The sequence below is a fragment of the Ictidomys tridecemlineatus genome, chromosome 1 (genome assembly GCF_052094955.1).
Source record: "Ictidomys tridecemlineatus isolate mIctTri1 chromosome 1, mIctTri1.hap1, whole genome shotgun sequence".
NCBI classification, from domain to species: Eukaryota; Metazoa; Chordata; class Mammalia; order Rodentia; family Sciuridae; genus Ictidomys; species Ictidomys tridecemlineatus.
Window position 1 is genome coordinate 122621189 of NC_135477.1, and position 24675 is coordinate 122645863.

Genomic DNA, 24675 nt, shown 5'->3' on the forward strand with positions numbered 1-24675 from the left:
TTCCTTCAAGGTTCTTAGGTCATCCAAGAGGCAGGACAGGGGTCTGTCCCAGCCCAGAAGGACCCTGCTCCCTGCAGTTGATGCAGTGTTTTCTGACAAGCCAAAGGCCTTGCTAGGTGAGGATGGTCCAGAAACTGAACACACAGACACACAAGAAAACAACCTGTGTATATTTAACAATATATATTTATAGATATTTTCTAGATCAGTACATTCAGTTTTTAACTTGTTTTTTTCTTCACAAACAGAAGAACTCTTACAATAGTAGACTTTCTAAAATAAATACTATTAAAATAGAGCTTCAAAATAAATATTCTATACAAAGGAAACCTTCTGTGGTAACTTTTTGTGGTGGGGTGAGAAGGGGCTATAGTGAAGGGGAAAATGAAGTAGGAATGTGGTGGAGGGGGAGCCAGGGAACAGCTTTACTGCTTGCAACACGAAACCAAACTGTGGGGCAGCAAGTTAGAGAGAGCAAGAGAAGAACACTGCATACGCGCAGCTACCCACAGCCAAACAATAGCAATGCAATATTTGACATCCACTGTCACAGTAAGCAGAGAAGGCATGAAAATGCTTACCAAAGGCATGAACCAGGGGGCTGGTGAAGCTTGCAGGATGCCATAGTGAACTGTACAGAGCAAAGTTGCATCCCTGCACCCCATCACACACTTCCTGGGGCAGCATAGGAGAACATGACACTTCAAGGTGACAGTCACCTGGGTTCTGGCCAGACACAATTTTTACGTGTGCAACCTCAGGCAAGTCTGTCTAAATGGGTCCCACTTGATGCACAGCAGGAATCAATGTAGACTCCAAACACAGAACAAACCCCACACCACATGCGTACCTTCTGTCTGTCAGCCGTGAAGGGTCAACAGAAGGGACCAGTCTTCACCTCCAGCTGGTTTCTCAGAGGAGCCTTGGTTGCACCCTATCACTTGATCTGGGAGGGTTCTGCTAGCTTAGACCCAGTTCCCAGGGTGCTTGTTGGGGTGCCGGCCTTCATGAACCCACCCTCAAGGCGGGGCAGGCAAGCAGCCACAGAAAACCTAGGCAAAGTGTCCTGGATCAACCCCAGTCCCAGGTCTAAGAGAAGTGGGAACCAGCTGGCACTTTTCAAGATGAGACGTAATCCAGCCAAGCAAGCTGCTGGTGACAGCAAGCAACCAGCCAGAAGCAGCTACAGAAATGTGTTCTCAGTGCTTGATCCCTCCACGGCTCTGGACTGGCTTGGGAAGGGCTGGAGGACCCACAGGCAAGCCACATTTTTTTTCTTTTTCTTTTTGGCCAACGAGCCAGGGAAAACCGATGCTGAGGGGACTGGTGCACGGCAGAGCTGGGAGAACCCAGGGCGCTTCCTTCACTGCTTCCCTTTCGCCACTGCGCACGCGGGGCACAGAGGTGGACTCCTGGGGACAGTTCTGCTGACACAGATCTAGCAGGTTAAACACAAGCCACAACAGGGGAGGGGAAAAAAGAAAGAAGGCAAACCAAAACCCACAAGATCCGTGTTTACAACTATGTACACAAAAAGTCAGGGTTCAGGAGGCCATTTGCCAGGAAATGGGGTCTTTGTCAGTAGGGGGTCAGTGTGTGTGTGAATGTGTGCATGCATGTGTGTGTGTGTGTGTGTGTGTGTGTGTGTGTGTGTGTGTGTACACAGCTTATGAAAACCAATTCTCCACAGAATGGGTGTGTAGACCAAGATCACCAAAGTGCAACTTGCCACCGGGTTAAGTTTCCCATGGAGACAATTTTGAGGGAGGGGTCCTGAGAACCAATCCCATGGCCTTGCAGGAAAGAGTGCACGTGTGCTATCATTTGGGGGGGGCACCTCTGCACACCTCATCTGAGGAAAAACCTCTCCAGCCCCTTCAGCACACTTCCAATACATTCAATGAGTAAGTGGTTGCTGAATGTTTGTTTTCACCATTCCCTTCAATTTGTGCAAGAACATCCATACATCCATCACAATTGTGGCAAGGGGAGCTATGTGAATTAGCCTTGGAAAATGAAGATGCAATCAATACCTTATACTCGCCTTTTACAAGCCAGCAGATGTTACATAAATAAAGCCAAAAATAATAAGACCCTCCCTTCCTCCAATCAATAAATACCTATGGTTACAATTAACTTATTCTAAATCATAAGATGTTAACTACTAATATCCGAAGGGCAGGGAAGGAGGAGTCCTTGAGAAGCATGAAGTACATGCCACTCGGGGCTCCCTGCCTCCTTTTTCGGAGGCAGTTCTGTTTCTATAGAACAAGCTGGAAATGCTACAGATGCTGTCTAATGCGCTTCCAATTTTACCTGGGTATCTCTTCTGACCCAGGCCATTTCCTCTCAACAGATGGGGGGGGGGGTGGGACACAACATACCACACAAAGCAAAAACCCCCACACAATAGCTGGGGTGGGGGTGGGGGTCGGGGTGGGGGAGGACCAGACACACTACAGCTTTTGCATGCAACAAGTACCTACCCACTGGACGTGCTGCACTTTCCGAGTCCTTTAGCACCTTGAAAGAAAGAGTTGCTACGTCTTTGGGGGCTGTCGGGAGGGGGGTGTGCTGTGCACAAAAGCAGGGCTTGATCCCAGGGGCCCCTGGAGAACTTTCCCACCCTCTCTTGAGTTCTTCTGACTCCCCCGCTGGGGCTTCCTAACACTAAAATATACTCTTTTCACCATCTCTATTTACATAAAGATACAGACGCGATCACTATACACAAAGGCTATGACAGTAAGCAGCAGAATCAGGAGAGAGGAAACCCAGCCCCAGCTCGGCTCAGCTGTCATTCTGCCAATGAGAGGTGCTGCCTCTTCTTCGCTGTTAAGATCCTCTTCTTGGTGGGCAGGGGAATTGTGTTCCTTGAGGTCGCTTGCCCCCCCAGATTTTGATATCAGCCCTTCCTGGGGGTGGCCCAAAAGGAAGCAAGTTGTTTTATTATTATTATTTTTTAAAACACCGTTAGCATCTGGTTTAATTATTCTATAAAAACATCGCGACTGGATCCAGAGACCACAGCCTCAGACTCATTGGCAAAATGATATTTGGTCTCGCATGTGCTCCCCTGGCCTCCTCTACCCATCAAGTTTCTGGAAAGGATCTGAGTAGAGAGAACTCAGGACACAGAGCAGGTGGGCAAGTCTGTGACTCGGTAAGAACCGGTGGACGGTGTGTTGAGCGGACACCCCAAGTTAGTGATGTGGCCAAGAGAGAGGAATGCACTGCTCAGTGGCTCCGAAATCCATCCTGTGGTTCTGGGGAGGCAGGGGGAGGAATGAGGCTTCAACTCACTTGCTGTCCTCTGTTCTCAGCGACTCACAAGTATATACAATAGGAATGGCTAGGGTGTTCTAGACCTTCTCCTGGACGCAGGAGCCAACTGGTATGGAGGGAGGAGGGGAAGAAGAAGGTTGAGACTCCAAGGGTCTTCTTCAAGGTTACCCTGGCCCTCAGTTAACAATTCCTCCCAGGCAGTCAGCTGGCTTCTGTGAGAGCCAAAGATAATGGCAAAGTGGAGGGAGGAGCAAGGAGCACAAAGGCCATCAAGCAGCTGCAACTTGGGAAATGCGTCCACATCTGTGTTCCGTCTTCTGAAAAAGAAAAATCCCCCCAAAATCACACCCTGCCCGTGCCACTGTCTGCTTGACACAAAGTTCCAAGACCCTAAAAATACCCAGAGTACATCTTCATCCTTTTGGGGAACAGAGGGTGGGTGATGGTGGCTGTCTCTGCCTGCTTCTTCCCAAGCCAGGGATGTGAAGCAAGGTCAGCCTCAGAAGATTGGCAGGAGGAATCCTGTTTCTAGCGACAGCACTGGGGCTTCAACCCAAAGTGTCAGAAAGGCTTGTCGGGTCTGCTGGCCTTGACGTCCCCGCTGGCTGCCTTGCAGATGACGCTGTTCGTATGCTTGCAGCGGCAACCAGGGCGGCGCAGGCGGTCATAGCCACGCTGGGCCAGCTTCACACAGCCGGTGGCGGGCAGGTAGCAGAGCAGGCAGGGCAGCACCACGGAGAGGGCACCCATGAAGGACCAGCGGGCGCAGCAGTTGGAACGGGAGCAGGAGCAGGGGTGGTCAGCGCAGGAGCCCTCATCGTCCTCGTTGGTGCAATGGTAGAAGATGCCCTGTACCAGGCACATACACGTGCCATAGTTGACCAGGGTTTGGGCCGAGCACAAGCACTCCTGGTTGCACACCCAGCAGGAGGGCAACGTCCGGGGGGACGCACACTCCTTGCACTTACACTTCCCACAGGCCTCGCACAGCAAGAAGTGCTTGTCCAGCTCTGGTGGGACTGCTGGGCCCTTTAGGTCCAGTGGCTTACAATGGACCACCTTGGGCTGGAGGCGCACTGCCCTGGGCGAGGCCTGCTCAGCCACAGGTGGTGGGGCCATGTGGTCTAGGAGCCGCTGATCAGAAGAGGTGCTGCTACTGCTGCTGACAGAGCTGGGGCGCCCACTGAAGGAGATCCAGTGATGAGTGACATCCTGGTCACAGCGGGCAGGTGTTGGGGCCAATTCTGGGGCCCCAGCCCGGGGCCGCTTGGGGCCAGTTGGGGGGGCCAGGCCAGGGTTGTCAATGTAGTCGTTCTCCACGTGGCTGGTCTTCATCTGGTCAATGGGAAGGATGGTGAGTGGGTGCTGGAGCCGACTGTGGGGCATCCGGCTATCAAGAAGGGGCTGCACCATGACTGAGCTGGGAGTCAAAGGGACGCTCTGTGGGATCGGGGGCTCCATGGGGCTGGAGGTCCTGGACCGCGCCGAGAAACAGGCTTCTAAGGGCCCTGGGGGAAAGTGGGGAAAAGGAAGAGAGAATGGATTCCAGGCATCAATCAGTATGCAGCCTGTTAAAGGTCTCCCCCCCATCCCCCCAACAGTCCTTGGAAGCCCAAGTAAAATGGGAATTCAATTCCCAAGTTTCCTTAGTGGACTTTCCAGTCACATCCAAGGCTTAGATAATTAATATTAATAATTACAATACTACTAATAATAATGGTTGAAATAACACTTATTGGGCTGGGAATACTTGCCTAGCATGCATGAGGTCCTAGTTTGATACCCAGAAAGAAAAAATTTAAAAAGTAGTATTTAAGTTACTCTCTTTTAAGTATCATGTATATCATTAAGTCATTAACTCTTTACAACAATGGTAAAATGTTATCAACTATTATCCCCCTTTTCTACTTACAAAAAACTAATGTTCCAAGTAACTTGTCCAAAGTCACATAGAAGTATTAATAGAAGGACCAAGGTTCAAACGTGGGCAGTCTGAGTCTATTCTCACAATTGCTGTGAAACACGCTCATTTAAAATGTACAGCTCAACATTTATAAACACAGAATCTAGAATTAGATCCGAGTTTGAATTCTTACCTTTGCCTACCAGCGTGTCTGTGGATGAGTTCTTTCATGTCTATGCCTTAGGCCTTAGTTTTGTCATCTGTAAATGGGTTTTTTAAACGCCTTTATTTTATTTGTTTTTATGTGGCGCTGAGGATGAAACCCAGTGCCTCACGCATGCTCTGCCGCTGAGCTACAGCTCCATGTAAATGGGTTCTTGCAAAGATTAAATAAGAAAATGCAAATCCAGGACCTAGCCCACTGCCTGGTGCATGGCAAGTACTTGACAATTTATCATACCCGAGAACAGTTTAGATTCCGTGAGCACCGACAAGCACTTCGTGCCAAGCATTGCGCTGGGTGCTGAACACAACCGCCCCTGTGTGCTCCCACGGAGTTTATCAGCTGGATAAACAAAAGCCATTATTTCAGATATTCACAAGACAAGGAAGGGCTATATCTGATGCCTGCACATCCAGGATATTAACTTATTACTACTACTTCCAAGGGTAGCAACCTCCAGTGGCTAATAACTCCTGGGTAGGTGAGCTTCTGACACCTTGGATGGGAAATCCTCTCAAGGGGCACTCACTTCGCCCATTTCCAAGTGCTGAGCTGAACATTCAGCCTAAATGCTATTTACTAGAATAGCTAAGCCAACACTGGATCAGTTTCTAATTTCACTGAGAGAGTGCAATTTTAAGTTGGCATCTGGCCAGAGATTCAACTGCAGCGCCTGACACGGAACCCCAGGAAGTCACTTAAATCAAAGAGCGGAAACGGCTTGGTTCAAATTTAGAAAGTGCACATTGTTTTCTATTAGAAGTGCCATTTCCTTGCCTGCTGACCTTTACATTTGGAATTCGGATGGAGATCAATTTAAAGAAATAGCAGCAGAAGGCCGAGACCTCTGCTCAAGGGGATGCAATTTGGAATCCAAGGGACAGATTAGACTCTGGGAAGATTCCACCCTTAAGAACTCCAGGGGATGGGGAGAGGAGGGAGGGGTGTAGAAGGAGAAGATGACAGGCTACACAACAAAAAAAAACCCCACTGGATTAGTGTTATGGGTGATGTTTCCGTAAAAGCTTTTGCAAGATGCTAATGACGTTGTAACTAGGAAAGCTGACCCTATCCCTCAGCTAATAGGTTAACTTTCCCTCAAAGGAGCTGCTGAAGAAGAGGATGGGGATAGTTTCCATGTGTAGTTCATCCCATATCTCTCTGGACTTGGGACACTGTGGGTCCATCTAGATATTCCAATCACAGGAGAGTGATAAGGAGGCATTCAAATGAACTCAGTATGTTACTTCCTCTGCCAGTTAAAATTGTTGAAGAAGAGCTTCCTTAGGTGCCTCAAATCCATCAAATAGAACTAGCTCTAGATGAAGCAGATAAAAAGGGTTCTGCAAGGCTCATCTGTGTATCATCTATACTGCTAAATGGGAAAAAAGGCAAATCTTTTCTACAAGGTTTAATGCTCAGTCAACTGATATTTCCCACTGACACAGGGGACCAACTATTGACTCTGTTCCCACGGCCCTGCCCATTTAAAAGATGCTGGAATTTCTTTATACACCTTTTCCTATCTTAGATAAAGTCTACCTGGTGACATCACCTGCCCCAAAGTTCTCTTCAGAGAACATCATCTTCAGTTAGGAGTCCTCCCAGTAGCAGTTTGCCTTAGGTATCTGGTGAGTCTGCCACCAGAGTAGTTATTTGCCAAGGCAGCCTGCCGTGGGGATCCTGTGGTCAGGGCTGGACAAAGAGAACACAAGGAAATACTTATGGGTTGAAGTTTTTCCAGGGAATGCTATCTCAGGTACTCATTCTAAGTAGAGTCTCAAGGCCTTGCTTCTAGAATAAATGAAATCGAGGGTCAACAGACCAGGCAGGATTAGGGGCCAAAATTCCTAGCCTAGGGACTTTTTAACAAGAGGAAAAAGGCTGAACTTGGTATAATGAAAAATGTTATGGATAAGACTCTCTGGCACCCTCCAAGAAGTGCCTCAGCTTGGAATCTCACGCTTAGACAAAGACAACACGATCCCCTTATTCCAAAAGCCTGAGTTAGTAATACTGCAGGTCCTGCCAACAAAATATCAGTGGCAGTTTGAAGATGATATTGTCCCGTGTAGCTGGGGTTGTCTCAGCTCTGGGGTTCTGGCCATGCTACCAGAACAGTAAAGGTACCTAACCCCACCCCCGCATCTCAGATTATCCACTCTTGTTTTCCCAGTTCATTGCTGGAACTCTTTGAAAATAGCTGCAGGCAGATGAAACAAAAGCCATGGGCAATGCTCAGGGATTTTAAGGGGCTCTGGAATCAGTGGGCAGATTCCCCAATTCATGAAAAGTCCCACCAGGAAGCCAGGGTGGGAGCAGACACTGCAAGCAGTGGGGAAGTTGGCATTAGCAGGTTCCCATCACCCCCCACCCAGAGGCAGCTGTCAACATCTGGGCCTGCAATGGAGGCCAGACATCGGGGTGGGAGCTTGGCCTATGATGACTCAGCTCTCTCAGGACAAGAAGCATCTGATGGTTCCAGCAGGCGTATTCTAAAATGTTATCTTCCTACCATAACCTTCATGTAGGATCTCTCTTCCGGCTACTAGCTCAGCAAAAACCAATGGCTGGCTCAGAGTTTCACTGCTTAAACTTGCTCAGGCCTGTGGCCTCACCTGCCTGGTACAGGGACCCTTGCTGTAGGAGGGCCCTCCGAGAGCCCCTGATGAATTTATTTGGCTGGTAAGAAAAGAAAAACAATTCCCGTTCTTTCTATTTGATAAATCACCAGCACAGCTCCATGATGTCTCAAAAATATAAAAACTGAGAGCTGGTTTAGAAGACCAATCTGCAAATCCTGGGACATGCCTACCCTCTACTCTGAATGCTGTTGTGCATCTTAAGTGCAGTTTAATTAACTTATTTAACAGTACTGGGGATCGAACTCAGGGGCTACTACTGAGTAAAGTCTTTAGCCCTTTTTATTTTGAGATAGGGTCTTGCTAAGTTGCCCAGGCTGCCCTCAGCCTCCCAGGTCACTGGGAGTACAGGCATGCACCACTACCCTGGGTTTTAAGTGCAGTTTAATACATACCTCTGCTTCCCCTCCAAGGAAGGAAGAGGTTCATACTATAAATAGGAGACAAGGCTTTGCCTCATGTAGGCTATTTGGAAGAGACTGATAGCCAATTTGGAAGACTCTAGAAAGAGAAATGAAGCCAACACTGCACTTAGCCAAAGAAGCATCTCTTTGGAGTTTTAGGTGGCATAAGGCAAGAGAACTTTCACCTTCACTCAACATTCTAATAATAATTATGGAAGCAGCTAATATTAGGAAGCATTTCTAGGCTCTGGCTAAGCACTCTTGCCATCACCTTGAAGTATAGTACCTATTCCACAGAGTTAGAAATGAAAACACAAAGGGTGGCTGAATTATAGGGAGTGATTAGGGCAGGATGAGACCCTAGACAGCAGGGGCTGTGAACTCAGCCATGCAGCCCTCCTTAACCCCGGAGTATTCATGGAAATACCAGTCACATTTGTAGCCATAGACCACCCCCCTCCTCTTCAGCCTCCCCAGTCTGCCACCAACCCCCAGGGAACCTCACCAGGCCATTTGGGGTCTCAGTAACTCAGTGAGCAGGGAAATGAAGCCAGTCAGGGCTTGTATCAGATTGCTCCCCAGTTAGAGTTTTCACTGTGGTGGAGAGTGGGAAGCTAAGGGTTTGTAAGTTCCTGTCATTCAAGGAAGGCACAGAGCTCAAGTTATCTCAACTTCTCAGTTTTCTCTGCTCTCCTTTCTGTCACCTCATCCCTCTTTATTTTCATTTTTAGTTTCCTTAAAATCCAATGGGTCTCACTTACAGGATTTCACTACAAAGCAATCCTTAAAAGGAAACCCTAGAAAGGGAATCCCCTCTGTTCTGCATCTACCAAGTTGAATTTACAGGTCCCTAAGCACCTTTATGGATGGCGCTTCCTGGACAAGTCTGTGGGGAAGGGAAGAAGTGAGGTACAAGGAAGCCAGAAAAGTTCTAGGAGACTAAATCCGCAGGACATGGAAACCCCCAGGACATGGAAACCCCCAGAATGCACAGCCTTTTTGGTGTTTGCTGTTTGGCACATCTGGGAGCCCAGAGCTGGCCAGTCTGCCATTTGTATCTGTGGGGAAGGGCTGCAGACCTACAGGCCAGGTGCAAAGAAGCAAGAAGTCTGTTAATCACCCAGCACAACTGGGTTCACACAAGTGGGCCAGATGCCTATTCCCACCCACATCTTTCCCTGGCCTTACCCTAGAGAGGGGAGTTGGGAAATATTGGGAAAACCTGACAGTTGTATTTTGAAAGCCATAGGTCAGCTAATGACAAACTGGCAAAAGGCTCTGACTGAATGGGCAGTTTTTGCACTGCCCCATTGAGTCTCTGGGGGTTCTTTCAGTGAAGGTTGTTTAACCCTTTAACAACTCAGAAAAAAGGTCTTTAAACTGTCAGAGAGCCCGCCCACCACTTTCAACCACCATTGCTTGGTTATTTTTGACAATATCCTGTGTTAGTTAATGAAGCTATAACCAAATGTTGACTTATTGCTTTAAAAAGACTTCTAAAGTGAAGGGACGCAAAGGAAGCCAGGGACTTGTCCTTCCCTGCACCCTAAGGAGGAAGACAAACTCTGCTGAGAATGGCCCAGTGGGAGAATAAAGGTTTTAAGGCAGCTGGGTTTGTCTGGGAATCCTCCATTCTCCTCGAATTGCTTTGCCCCCAGCACCCCTCCCCACCCCCAGCACCAGCACTAAGGAGCTCACCTCAATCTATCAGAGATCACAAAAGAAAACAGTTGCTTTTCATCACTTTACCCTATCACCAGTTGTCAATTCCCAGTACTTCTTCCCCTTCTTTCACAACCAATCAGCTGAGTTCCAAAGTCCCAGCACATAATGGGTGGGAGACTGGCTGTACTTTGGTTCTGGGTAATTTTAACCAGCTTCAAGTTTCGGCTTCACTGTAGTACCCCATTAATTGTTGTCTACTCAGATCCTGTAAAAAGGAATCATGTTCAAATCACATCAGGGTCACCAAAAAAAAAAAAAAAAAAAAAAGAGGAATCAGAGGGCTAGGGGTGTAGTTTAGTGGTAGAGGCTTGCTTAGTGTATGGAAGCCCTGAGTTCAATCCCCAGCATCACACACACACACACACACACACACACACACACACACACTAGTAGCCATGTCAGAAAAGGGAGCTAGGAAGCTAGAAGGAACCTGCTAACCACTGCCATGATTTGGGAAGTACTGGACGAAGTCAAGGTGCAAGGTGGGACCAGAACCCTAGACCCCCAAGGGAGAGCTTCTTCCCACACACATCAAGATGGTCTTATTTGTCTCCCTACCCTCCCCTCCACCAAGAAATGAACAGACAATAATAGATTTTAGCTTACTCCTGGGACCAGGCAGGAAATGACTTCCCCCTTCCCCGAGCCAGAAACAGACAAGACTACCGACAAGGGAAACCACTCTTCTAAAAGTGGCCACCTGCCCCGAAGGGCCCCTTCCCTCCTCCACTAGACCCAGCACATCTGTGCTCCCTCCCCAGTGCCCTTGCTTCCTCCACTGACTGGGGCCTGTCCTTGGAAAGAACAATCGAGATCACAGCTGAATGGTGGAGCCTCTTAAGCCCAGCCACATGTCCTGGATACATTCCCCAGACTTGTCAGCTGCCCGGATCTGCAGGGTGGCCCCAGACCAAGAATACCCCGCCTCTTACATCATGCAACACCCGCACCTCCTATATGATGCATTTAGTTAGTTAGAGGCACCCTTAAAACTAGGCCCTCCTCTGAGGATCCCAGTAACAGGGAGCAAGGCTCTAGTGCTGACCACTCACTAGCTGCTCTGCAGGCCCTCAGGGAAGACTGTTCCCCATCAAGGCCCATGCTTAGCAGGTTTGCCTAATCATTCATCCCTGCTCTGCCCTGGCCCCCAGCAGCTCTAATGCGAGATCCGGCCTCACTAAGCTGCCCAGGAGGGCCTTGAACTTGGGGATTCCTCTGCCTCATCTTTCCCAGTAACCAGGATTCCACCAGGTCCAACTGCTCTGATTTTTTTGAGGGAGCAAAAGTATATTCCAGGGGCTGAGGTTGTGGCTCAGTGGTAGAGTGCTCATCTTTATTGTGTGAGGTACTGGGGTCAATCCTCAGCAACATATAAAAATAAATGAAATTATATATATATATATGTATTCCCCCCCCCCCCAATGAGTTACTGCTTTCCCCTGTCAGGAGATCCAGGTTGACCATGAGATGGAACACCTTCTCCACTCTCGCTATTCCCTTGCCTTAAAATGTCTGGAGTTTGTTTCTACATCTCAAACCCCACACTTTAAACTGTCAAACCCACAGACTAGGGCAAAAATCCTTACCAGGATTGAGATTGTTGTCACAAGGGACTTGCACCTCAGAAGAGGCCAAGAAGACAGGTACTCTAGATTCAGAACAAAATTATAATTCTCTGAAAGAAAGAGGAAGGACTCTTTCTAGGTCTTCTTCCTGCCAACATCTAGGTCTTACCTGACTAGATGGCCTAATTTAAGAAAAAAAATAAATTAAAAAAAAAATGCTTGTGGAGGCCCAAAATAGGGAGCTGGAAGATGCCACACTAAGGGACATTAAGCATCAGAATCTGAAATCCCTATATGTGGTCCCAAAGTATTAAGCCCCATGCTGGGCGTGGTGGCCCATACCTGTAATCCCAGGAGGATCACAAGTTCCAGGCCAGCCTGGGCAACCTAAACCATGTCTCAAAATAAAATTAAAAGAGCCAGAGATGTAGCTAAGTGGCAGAGCACCCCTGGGTTCAATCCACAGTATCACAAAGGACAAAAAAAAAAAAGTATTAAGCCCCATAGCAACACATTTCAAGGGCCATTTTATGAATGGGTTTCTCCCTCTCCCTTAATTTTTAAATCACTGACATTCACATTTTGTCTTAATTTGTTATTCAGGAAAGTTAGCCAACCCTTTAGGAACATGCAATGTCAGGTTTACAAGATTGCGGGAAAGGGTAGGAGGTAGTCAAAGGGTTGATTTCCAAAAGGCCACATCTCTCCATAATCTTGGAAGGATGCAGACAAAAACGTCACCTCTGAGCCCCAAATGTTCACTAGTGCCCAGCCCCTAATCTGCTTCAGCTTGAAATCATCTATTCTATGTGTTCTGTCTCCTTCCGCCATCCCCAACCAAAACTCTATGGAGAGAGTGCCTTTCAAGAAGGTATTATGGAAAGAGTCATGGGATCAAGCAGGAGGGATAGGGAAGGAGAGCATCCCACAATCCACAAAGGAGTGACTTCTGAGTTCAGAATCTAAAATGGAAGATAACCAACAGATGTCCTCAATGTCTCCCTCATCCCAGATGGCAAATATCGGTCCATGGAGATTAAAAAAAAAATCTACCAAAAGGCTCCCTCTCCCCCTCCCCAGAGGAGCCACATAGCTCCAATTGGTCAGTGTGTACTGTTCACCAGATGAGGATTCACCTGGAGCCAGCCAGCACATGAGGACCCTCCCAAGGGATGGAAATAGAGGAAATGCAATTTCACAGTGACATATCTACAACTTCTTTCTCATCCCTCAGAGAAAGAGAGACCAACTGCAGCCCTCCTTTTTTTAGGCCACCCCACACCAGCACTAAATGGAAAAAAAGCTGAAAATTTCAGATGTTTATGCTCCATTAGTGTGAAGATCCGGAGAACTCTAAACATTGTGAAATCCACCAGTGCAATATTGGGTAGGGCCTCAGGCCAGCCGGCGCATATTAAGAGATTGATAAACCTCTATTTCCCAATGCTCTGGGCCTTTTACCTTCCAGCTTTGTATCCCCGAGAGGCTTGTCAAGAAGGTTAGAGTCTTGGTCTGCTAACCAGACATGTGCTTGCTCCCTTCCTCTACAGGTTCTCTGGCCTCCGATATGTACGGCCTCTCCCCAAACTGGAGAGAATCATGGTCTGATTTAGAGGCAGGAAAGAGGGGGAGCTGCCACTAGTTCTGGACGCCCACTGAATCTCCCTCCACCTTTTCTTACAGCACAGCCTTGGTGGGGGATTCTCCCCAAGGCTCACTGCGCCATAAGGAGGCCTCCTGCTCTCACCCAGGCCTGGCAATATGGATGCCCATCCAGCAGTTGGTGAGAGGAAGCAAGCAGCTCTACCCTCTGCTCATCATCCAGCCCCTCCAGCCCATTTCTCTAATCGCTACATCCCTCAGCCCTTCAAGCCATGCAACCATTTTCCGCCTCTCTTGCTTCTTCTGCCCACAACCCCCAGCCCCCAATCAAAGAGAATTGAGAAACCGTCTTCTTGCACAAGAGCAGCTACTGTCTAAATGCTTTTTGATCGTCTGCATGGAGGGGGAACTGGGCACAGCCCTGGCCCCAGTGATGGAGCCAAACTCCAGCTGCCCTGGCTGGCCAAACCCGCCTCACCCCCCTCCTTGCCCCCCATGGCCTTGGCGATTCAGAATTTCTCAGAACGTACCGTCTCTATTCTCTCTCCTGGGTGATGTCAAGCCTGGTACCACCAAGAAGGAAGGAGGGAAAGTGGGAGCCTTATCTCTCCTACGCACGCAACCTCTTCCTCCAGCTCTCACACAACCGGCGTTATGTAAACGCACCTTCAGCCCCCACCAGACCTAGTGAGGTCCGGGGGCCCTGAGGCCTGGCACAGCTCTGTGTTCTGGGATAGGGAGACACGGGGTAGCCGAGGAGTTTCGGGTTCTGCCGAGGCAGGGAAAGGAAAAGGCAACTGCAAGGTAGTTGCACAGCATAAAACGCGGCAGCCGAGCAAAGGTCAGACGGCTAGGAACCGCCTAGCTAAGGAGAGGGAGTAGAAATGCCCGGCTGGCCCCGAGCTGACCATCTAGCCGGAGGCAGAAGGGGGGAAACCCAGTCGGTCCCGAATCCGAAGGGGCAAGAAAAATCTACGTCGAGCATAGGCCGCTGCGGCGGGCTGGGGAGATTCACGGCAGAGCTGGCACCGTGGGCACGAAGCCCGGGGGTGGGAGAGCTGTCCAAGGCGAGGGCGCCCCCCAGACCCAAGTGGTGGCTCCTGACCAAGCCCAAAGCCTCCGGTTCCAGCGCCCGAGGCGAGTGGTGGCAGCAGGAGGAAAGAGGCCAGGCCAGAGACAAACTCCCGGGACGCGCACGGGGCTTCCCGAGTCGCAGAGGGCGGGGAAGTCAGGCTTGGCAATGCCCAGGGGTCGGAACGGCGGTGCCAGGTTTTGAACACCCCCAGCGCCGTGCCGGCCGGGCGGAGGGCGTCAAGGAGCTGCGGCGCACCGCAGCGACTCCAGGAGACGCAAGCAGAGAAAAGGAACACAGAAGCGCGACTGGAAATAGCGCACCATTTGCCCCAGCCCGAGGGGAGTCGCGTCGTGGCTTAGAAGGGGCAGTTTCGGATCCCCAAACCGGCCATAGACTTACTTTGAGGAGCTGCAGAGTCACAAGCATCGCTCCACGTTTGTGTAAATCCCCGAACCCAAGCGGGTCAGCCGCTGCTGTACTCGCAGACGCCAGCCAGAGGAACCCGCAAGGCTCCCGGAGTCCCGCAGCTCCAGCTCGGGGCTGTCAGCTCTGCTCGCTGCCTCAGCGGCGATGTTGCAACCACTGCCTGGGAAAATGGCTTTTTTATGAATGGGAGGGAAGGGAGCTCCAGTGCGCACGCGCGCAGTCCGCGATTCTATGAATGGGTGGGCACAAGAGACCCCGCGCGCGCATGCGCTGCGCTCCTTTTTTTATGAATGGGGGGCCGGAAAAGAACTTAACCCGTGATTGCTGGGGCTGGCTCTGGCTCCTTAAGGGGCCGTAGTTCTTTTACAAAGAGGGGTGGAGGTTCGGGCGGAGGTTGTTGTTGGTTTTTTTTTTTTTTTTTGAATGAATGGAGGGCGGCGGCGACTGCTGCAGCTGGTTCAGCTGCGCGGGCTTTACCCCCTCCCAGCCTGCAAGAGGAGGTAAAAGCAACCTTCACACCACTGCGGGCCTGGGCAGGAACCCTCAGTGTCGCTGGGGGTGGGGGGCGCTGCGGCCTCCGGATACGAGGCTCAGAGCAGGGTGGGGGTGGACACACCTAGATCTGGGTATCTCTTCCCGCCGCAGGCAGTGTGCGGGGCGGGGGCGGGAGAACCCCTGCTGGGACCAGCGGAGCCCAAGGGCGTCGGGGCTGGGGGAAGGAATTTTGAATCTGCTTTTACCAGAAATTAAGAAAACGTCCATCGCCCATATTCAAGAAGGGCGGGGTGGGGGTTGTTGAGTGAATCTGGTTCCTTCCTTAAGGCTGAATCTTTCTTGAGTGCAGACCACCCCTCCCCCATTTCTTGGGTGTGGACAGTGACTGGGCCCAGGCCTCTTCCGGCCCCAATACCCCCCGGGGCCATTCTGTCCACTCAGCCAGAGGCCTCCCCACTCCCGAATGTAATCTCCTTAGTGCCAGGAGCCTCTGTCCGCCCTCTGCAGTCCTGGCTAGTTGCCTCCCACTCTATCCCCACAGGTATCAGAGCCTTCACCGGACACTGGCTTAAGGAGCATCCGTCCATCGAAGGCCGACGGCCGGTGGCTGCCATAATCGACTTTCCCAAACCCCCTTCCATCACCGCCTCCCCCTCCAGCTCCCCTAAAGGGAAGCGGGAGAAGCAGAGAACTGGCCAGGTGCATGGGTGGAGCCCGCCGCACTGAGGATGCGGCCGGGGTGGCCGCGGGATTAAATAACAGGGCTCTTGAGCCACAGAGGAAATGGAAATGGCCGGGGATCCTTTCTTTGCTGTTAATGAGTGGGGGCGCGGGGGGGGGGGGTCAGCCCCAAGCCTGTGAAAAGAAAAGCCCCTGCCATTAGGCCTGACTCCTGGTAAGGAAGGAGCGAACCTTCTCTGTAGGCCCAGCTCCGCCCAGGAACAGAGGAGATTGTAGTCTCCGGGGAGCCAGGGGTAGGGGGTGGCTTTGATGCCAGGATAAGAGCAGGGCTTGAGTCTGAAATCCCTGTAAGGTGTGTCTTGCTAGTGTTCGGCCTTCCCACGAAGATGGTGAGGCTATTTCTTCCTGCGCCACCATAGGTCGGCACTTAGCTGTTGTCAGAGAAACCAATGAAAGGCCTCTCTCGCCTGGGGCTGGACTGGAGCTGCAGAGCTGGGAGCCCAGACTAGAACCCAAGGTCACTGTGTCCTAGTGTAAAATATTCTCACCACTTGGACTCATCTCTCCCTTGTGATTACTTACCCAACTTCTAGAGGCCAGAGCAGACTCCCCCAGGGGACCTCAGCCTTCCTTCAGGACCAAGACCTTTCTAAAGCCAAGAGAAAAATTTCACCAGGACAATGGGGGATTTTACAGCTGTTCAGAACTTCCCTTTATGGGAATTGAAGTTCATTGTCACTCTCTCCATTTGCCAGACATAGAAATTGAGGCCAAGGATCCTGCAGATGGTAAACGGAAGCACTAATAAATTGTAGTGCTGATTTTCTACCTGGTTCTTTGAAACCTGGTTCTTTCTACTCTGCCATCAACTGTCTACTGCATCACACACCTTGCATGTCGTTTAAGCAGTTAAACAATTATGGTTTTTCCAGCTGGTGTTCATCCATGATCCTTGCATTAAATGTACAAGGATGAGAGTAAATAAATTGTTTTTAAGTTATGGAGAATGTTGAGAATGTGGGGTTGCTGTCCTGTTTCCTTTATTAGAGGAATTAGCTAAGAGACAGGATTCCATTCATGGCCTTCTTCTTGGCTTTCTTGGGGGAAAAAAAAAAGTGAGAAGACCCCCAGCTCAAAGTGGGGAAGGAGGAGGAGCTGTAAGTCCTTATCTGGAAGGGGCTCTGGTGATCCGTACAGTGTGATGGGAATGCTGAAGTGCACTGGAGACCATTTTCTTGTTCTGCTTAGAACCTAAGTGGAGGATTAGTTTAGGGCAGCAGTTATGAAAAATTCATTCATTCAGTTCTGTGCCAGGGCCTGCACTGACTGGGGACAAGTAGTGAAGGCGAGATTGCTCAGTACTTTTAGGAGGTTGACTGTAGAATTCAAGGCTATACTAAGTGTTAGAAGGCACAAATAAGCATGCTCTGAGAGCATGGCAGGGATTGATTGGGGCACAGGGAGTGTTTTTCTTTTTTTTGGTACTGGGAATTGAACCCTGGGGCACTTAACCACTGAGTCACCTCCCCAGTCCTTTTTTATATTTTATTTAGAGACAGGGTTTCACTGAATTGCTTAGGGCCTTGCTAAATTCATGAGGCTGGCTTTGAACTCATGATCCTCCTGCTTCTGCCTCCCAGCTCCTGGGATTACAGGGATCTGCCATAGCGCCCAGCTAGGGAATGTCTTTCTGAGACAGAGTTTATAGATGTGAGTTGAGATTAAAGATTGATAAGTGAGCCTGAGAAAGAGTTGAAAACATCTCAGGCTGGGCAGCCTAGGAGAGACTGATACAGTGGAGTTGCTGACAGGTTTGGGCTACAATCTGACCTGCAAGGTTGAAGCAAGCCTTGTGAGGAGTTTTGTTTTGTTTTGTTTTGTTTTGTTTTTTTTAATTTTTTTTTTTTATTGTTTTTTAGTTCTCGGCGGACACAACATCTTTGTTTGTATGTGGTGCTGAGGATCGAACCCGGGCCGCACGCATGTCAGGCGAACGCGCTACCGCTTGAGCCACATCCCCAGCCCCTTGTGAGGAGTTTTAAGCAGGATGTAACACACATTATTTGTGTTTTAAACTTCCCCAGCATCCCTGAGGCCAATGGTGAAGGATTGTGGGGAGATGGGGTACATTTGCTCCTTAGCAGGTAGAAGATACCATATCCACTCTTTTGGAATAAGGAATCTGGCTGGCCTGTGCTGAAGGATTTTGTCGTCTTTTATTTTATTTTTTTTTTCCTGTTCCAAAGCCACTTAATATTTTCCCTAACTCTAACTTATCTGCTAGGGGCAAATCCTAGTAATTTTGCATTCCTGCCATGCTAATGACAGTTTTTCACCCCAACCCCAATGCAAATGTCTGTGAGTAGAGTGGATTCAGTTCTGGACTTTGTACTTTCATTAAGCTGTTACTTTTGCCAGGATTGGGGAGATGAGTTAGTGGGAGTGAGAGGAAGGAATTTCAATTCAATGACAGACATCTATGGAGCACTTACTAAATGCCAGTCTTGTGCTCAGCATGTTTTCATAGGTAATGCTGCGTTTAAGAACTGTGTCTTAGGGTCTTAGGGGAACCCTGGGTGTAGCTCAGCCTTTGAGAGTATACCTTGCCTGCACAAGACCCTGAGTTTGGTACCCAGCATCAAAAAAAAAAAAAAAAAAAAATCTGTGTCCTGGGCTTAGCATCCTTCTTTCATACATGAAGTTCAAGTTTCCATTTTATTTATGTGTTAATTCCATAAAAAATTATTATGCACTTCTTGTGTGTCAGGCACAGTGCCAGGTGTTGAGGTTGCAGTGAGAATAGCCAGACTATTTTTGTCCTTATGGAGCTTATAGTCAGTGGTGGTGCCACAGAGCAGGAGGAGGAAGAGGGGGTTAAGGGGAGGGTGTGCTTCCCTCTTATAATCTCCACAAAATCCTTATTCATTTCTATGTTCAATTGCCATTCCTCAGCCTTATGTCAAGTATTAAACAATGGAAGCCAAGCCTTCCTCCCCATGTTACCTGTTCCCACCCATACAGAAATTCTGAAACTGCTACTGTTTGTGGTTAAGTAGGGGAGATAGACCTTAAACAAATAGTTGTTCAAAGAATGGTTTAATTGTAGTTAACTTAAGTGGAACATACAAAGTACAGAATGCTGAGGTTGGGGCTCAGCCTGGACTCTGGGAAGTTTCCCTGGAGCTTAGTGCTGAGTAGTATAGACTTAACTAGGCTGAATTTAGTGGGGGAAGGTTCAGAAGCAGGAGGAAGCCTTGGGAAGCAATATAGAGACCATGGATAGGCACTGGGACCCCTGTCCTTTGAGAAAGAAGGGGCATATCAGAACTAGAGGTTACAGCTCTGTTCCAACACTCCTTCCAAAGCTTTCTAACTCAGTGAATTCAAATGCTTCAGGTTTGGGGCTGGACAGCTTGAAAGACAGATGTGCAGACAATAACTGCAGATTGCTGGAGCTAAATCCTAGCCCTACAAGCGTCAGAATCTTGGAAAAGTTATTCGAACTTTAGGTGCCACAGTTTTACCCTCTGTGATATGAAAGCTAATAGTAGCAGTACTAACTGCAAACGGTTGTGAAGCTTGACGGGGGTAATGCACAAAAAAGCATTAAACACACATAACACAGTAACTGACAGTAATGTTAAGTGACAACACTTACTAGATGATGATAATTCAATATATCCAGTCCTTTGTGTGTGTGTGTGTGTGTGTGTGTGTATGTGTGTGTGTGGTGCTGGGGATCGAACCCAGGGCTTCATACTTTTTAACTTAGTTCTTGTAGGCAAGAGCTCTACCACTGAGCTACATCCCAAGCCCTTTTTATTTTTCATATCAAGGAAGGGTGCCCAGTTGCCTAGGTTGGCCTTGAACTTGGGATCCTCCTGCCTTAGCTTCTCAAGTTGCTGGGGTTAGGGCTAATAGCTGGTTTGATATGAGGAATGAGTTAGAAATTTAAGAGGACTTCATTTATCTAAGTGTATCAAAAAATCAAAAAGAAATGCCATCTAAAATGCAGAGAAAGGCTGTGGGCTATGGTTCAGCTATGGAACACTTGCCTGACATCTGGTGTGTGTGTGTGGGGGGCAGGGCAGGGCGTTAAACACTTGATGATTGCGTGATTCTTTTTTTTTTTTTTAGAGAGAGAGAGAGGTTTTTTTCAATATTTATTTTTTAGTTTTCGGCAGACACAAGATCTTTGTATGTGGTGCTGAGGATCGAACCTGGGCCGCACTCATGCCAGGCAAGCGCGCTACCACTTGAGCCACATCTCCAGCCCCAGTGATTCTTAATCTCTTCAAGTGTGAACTATAAAATGGGAATGAATCTTGAGAAGATTGTTGAGCTGTAGATGGCATGATGCTTTTTAACTTGCTCAGAGTTGGCTGCACAACTATTTCCCTGGACCTCTAGTTGTTATGTGTAAATGTTATGTATAAATTTTGCAGGTTCTGACTTCATTATGGTAATACAGGTCACTCATTTCCTCTTTCTGGCTTTTCCTCTAAGACCCTTTGTTTTCATTCTGGACAATGCAATGTTATGCAAAAGAAGCCTTCGAGAATGCCTCATATGATTCAACTGATTTCCTCATAGGTGTGAATATGAAGTCATCCTACTAGTCTTGATAAAAGAATCAGGATTTTTATAAACATGTTTTTATGGCAAGTTCAAATATGCATTAGTTCAAACTCATGTAAAATATAAGCACACTATCCGTTTCAGATGTGGGAGCTCAATCCAGAGCTAAGTAGAAATGTGAACAGTAAACAAGAAAGCAGGGTGCTGTGGGGCACACCTGTAACCCCAGGGACTCAGAGGCTAAGACTGGAGGATTGCAAATTCAAGGCCAGCCTCAGCAATTTAGAGAGGCCCTGAGCAAGTTAGGGAGACTCTGTCTCAAAATAAAAAATTAAAAGGGCTGGGGATATAGCTCAGTGGTAAAACACCCCTGGTTCAATCCCCAGTACCAAAAAAAAAAAAAAAAGTTAAGGACTGGAGGGTTTAGCTTCATGGTAGAGTGCTGGTCTCATGCACAAGGCCTTGGTTTGATCTCAGGCACCAAAAGAAGAAGAGAATTCAAAAACAAAAAATCAAAACCCAGCTGTGAGCGGTGGCTTTCACAGAAATTCTCTAGTAACCTTGAACACTTCCGATGATGCAATGGGTGATGAACTCTGGCTTTGGAACCTCCATAGACAGACTTTGCCCAGGGTACTACCACTTAATTGTTGAGAGATCTGAGATGAGTTACTGATCATTTAGAGCCCCAGTCTAATCGCTATGATGGGCAGGATGATTCTAACTCCATTGGGTGGTTCAGTGAACACCCCGTAACTGTCTTCCCTTTATGTAACAGAATGGGACCCTCAGGAGGAACAGTGGTAAGAACTGCCTGTCTGGACGCTGGAGGGGTCTGTGACTTTCTTTCTGGAAGCCTGAGAGACTTTCACTCTCCAAAGAAGGGAGGGATGCTGGCCCTTCTTTCTGACTTGACAGTTGTGCTTTGGGCCACCTGTCTACACACTTCTATTCCTGCTGCTTCATGTGGTCCTTCATTCAACCAATATTTAAGCACATTCTAGGTACCAGGCAGGATGCCAGATCTGTAGATACAATGTTGGGTAAGGTAGAGAAATCCCCTGCTCTTACACAGCTCAGTCTAACGAAATGAGCAGACAGTAAAAAGAAAACACTTGAATAATACCAATTTCAGATATTGGCCAAATCCCCAAAGGAAATAATGAAGTGATGTGACCAAGATTAGGGGAAGGAGATGGCCCCTCTCGTGAGACCAGGGAGAGCCTCTCTAAGCGGTTTGGAGGCTTAGGAGGAGAAGCCTGGTAAATGCATAAGGAGTGCAGAGATCCCGGGCAGGCTTACTGGAGTGTTCCAGAAACAAGCCTCAGGCCCTCTGGACTTTCCAGTGGACTTCCACCTCGATGTTGGGGTCCATTGTCGGGGTCATCTGTAGCCTAATTGATACCTGCCAAGGAGTCTGAGAAGGCAGAGCCTGTTTTTCTCAAAACCGCTTTTTTTTTGGATGAGAGGAAAGGGTACTAGGAATTGACCCAGGGGTGCTTTACCACTGAGCTACATCCTTGGCCCTACATTTTTTAAAAATTTATTTTATTTACTTATTTTTTTAATGTGATGTTGAGGACTGAACCCAGTGTCTCACATGTGCTAGGCAAGCGTTCGACCACTGAGCCACAACCTCAGCCCTGGCCCTTTTAATTTCGAATTTTGAGATAGGGTCTGGCTAAGTTATGAGGCTGGCCTTGAACTTGGGATCCTCTTACCTCTGCCTCCTGAGCAGCTGGGATCACAGGCTTGTACCACCATACTGAGTGCAACCACATACAAAAACGTCAAATTCATGTGATTCAAAATAAGTACATTCAGAGAAGTGCACAAATCAAAAACATACTGCTCGGAGAATTTTACAAAGTGAACAGAACGGTGTAACCAGTGTCCTCATCAGGAAACAGAATGTTTCCAGTGTTTGGACTCAGGACACAGCACCCCAAAATATGACACCGGAGACCAAACTGAACACCCCAAATATACTTCTTTGGCACATTTTAAGCTGGTTATTCAGAGAAACTGTTGACACAGGAGTAGCTGGGGAAAGCTGTCCTTTTGTATGGGAACTTTGCATCTAGGAAGGAAATCTACATTAGTAAAAGAATCTGTGTGGGGAAGGGGGCTGCTCCAGGCAACTTTTATTGCCCAAAACTTTATCTGCATAACAGCACAGCCTTTGTTCACCAGGTCCCTGCCCCATTCCTTTGAATAGCTTAGGATGCTCTGTAAACTTCAATCACTGGACTATCTTCCAGTCTCATTTTGTGGGACCCTTGTGTATATGCATGTAATTAAGTTTCCCTGTGTCATGTTTAAAATTTTAAAAAAAATTTTTTTAATTATACATGGACACAATATCTTTATTTTGTTTATTTATTTTTTTGTGGTGCTGGGGATCGAACCTAGTGCCTCACACGAGCGAGGCAAACACTCTGCCATTGAACCACAACCCCAGCCCATGTTTTAAATTCAAAGAACCTAAAAAGGTAGAGAGAAGCAGGTTTTGCTCCCCCACACTAGATTTCAGAAGCCCCATTCATGTCCTTCCCATCTCTAACTACCCCTCACCTCCACTGACAAGAGCAATCTCAATTCTGATTTGACCCTGCAGATTATTTTAGCCTATTTTTGATCTTTCTTTAAATGAATTATAGACTGTATACTTTGTATGTGAGAGATTTGTCCATTTTATTCATGTAGTCATAGTGTCCTTTTCATTGCTAGCTAATATGCCATTATATGATATACTGTGATGTATCTATTCATTTTACTATTGCTAGGCATTTAGCTTGTTTTCTGCAGGGATTGGTGGTGCACACCCATAATACCAGTGGCTCAAGAGGCAGAGGAGGATCATGAATTCAAAGCCAGCCTCAGCAATAGCAAAACCCTGTCTCTAAATAAAATACAAAATAAGGCTGGGGATGTGGATCAGTGGTTGAGTGCCCCTGAGTTCAATCTCTGGTATCAAAAAAAAAAAGAATACTCCTTCTAGCCAGGTGTGGTGGTGTGGTGCACACCTGTAATCCCAGCTATTCAAGAGGCTGAGGCAGGAGGATTGCAAATTTGAGGTCAGCCTGGGCAACTTAACAAGACCCTGTCTCAAAATAAAAAGGCTGGGTCCCGGCACAGTGGCACATGTTTGTAATTCCAACAACTCAGGAAGCTGAGGCAGAAGGATTGCAGGTTCAAGGCCAGCTCAGTCATTTAGTGAGGCCATAAGCAACTTAGTGAGAACCTATCTCAAAATAAAAATAAAACCGGTTAAGAATGTAGCTCAGCAGTAAAACACCCCTGTACTAGCTCAGTACCAAAACACACAAACAAAAAAATCTGAAAAACCAGTAACAACAACAACAAAATCTGCTTCTTGTAGCTCAATGGTAGAGTACTTGATTAGTATGGGAGAGGCCCTGGCTTTGATCCCCAGCACAGGAAAAAAAAAAAAAAAAAAGAAAAAGACTACAGTTTCTATGAGTGTTCCTGTATGTGGCTTTTGTGGAGCCCATCTGTAGATCTGTGCATGTATATTGAGGATTATTGTTAGTAGGAACTTCTGAGGAGCTATCCAAAATGACTGTGCTGGTTCACACTCTGCGGGCGTCATTCAGTGGCTCCTCACTGCCTGGCTCTTGGGCCAGGTCCTGTTGCAAAGAATGCACACACATGTAGTGGGTGGGAGGGCGGCTGACATCATCTGCAGAATGGATCTGTTTGTGTAGTGATTAAGAATACAAGCCCTGGAGCCAGCCAGGCCTGGGTTCCAGTCTCACTCAGCTCCTCTCCCAATCTACTATCTCTATGACCTTGGGCAAGTCACTCAAGGTTACCAAGTCTCCAGTCCTTCATCTACAAAATAGTATACGTACAGTAGTACAGTAGTTCTTCGCTGGGTGCAGTGGTGCATGCCTATATACCAGAGGTTCAGGACGCTGAGGCAGGAGGATTGTGAGTTCAAAGCCAGCCTCAGCAACATAATAAGACCCTCTCTCAAAATAAAATATCAAATAGGGCTGGGGATGTGGCTCAGTGGTTAAGCACCCCTGGGTTCAATCCCCCAGTACT

At 48.0% G+C, this 24675-nt stretch overlaps 1 protein-coding gene and 1 long non-coding RNA gene across 4 annotated transcripts in view; one reads left to right on the forward strand and one right to left on the reverse strand.

The window, feature by feature from the left end:
* LOC120885260 (uncharacterized) overlaps nt 1–24675 on the forward strand; it is a 253374-nt gene that overhangs the window by 14968 nt on the left and 213731 nt on the right. Inside the window, exon 1 of one of the 2 annotated variants that reach the window (XR_013437915.1) lies at nt 15130–15350. The exons of the other annotated variant lie outside the window; for it this stretch is intronic. This is a non-coding gene — a long non-coding RNA (uncharacterized LOC120885260). Of the gene's footprint in view, nt 1–15129; nt 15351–24675 lie in introns of those variants that run through there. 2 annotated transcript variants of the gene reach the window in all.
* Spry4 (sprouty RTK signaling antagonist 4) lies at nt 169–15042 on the reverse strand. Of its 2 annotated transcripts, none has more exons than XM_005324229.5 (2): nt 14824–15042; nt 169–4793 (listed from the first exon to the last, which is right to left on the reverse strand). In XM_005324229.5, exon 2 carries the CDS (start codon nt 4744–4746, stop codon nt 3847–3849), a length of 900 nt encoding a protein of 299 aa, XP_005324286.1. In that variant the 5' UTR covers nt 4747–4793; nt 14824–15042; the 3' UTR covers nt 169–3846. The 2 variants fall into 2 exon arrangements, with proteins under 2 accessions (XP_005324286.1, XP_021581384.1); XM_021725709.3 differs by lacking the exon at nt 14824–15042 and adding an exon at nt 13880–14790.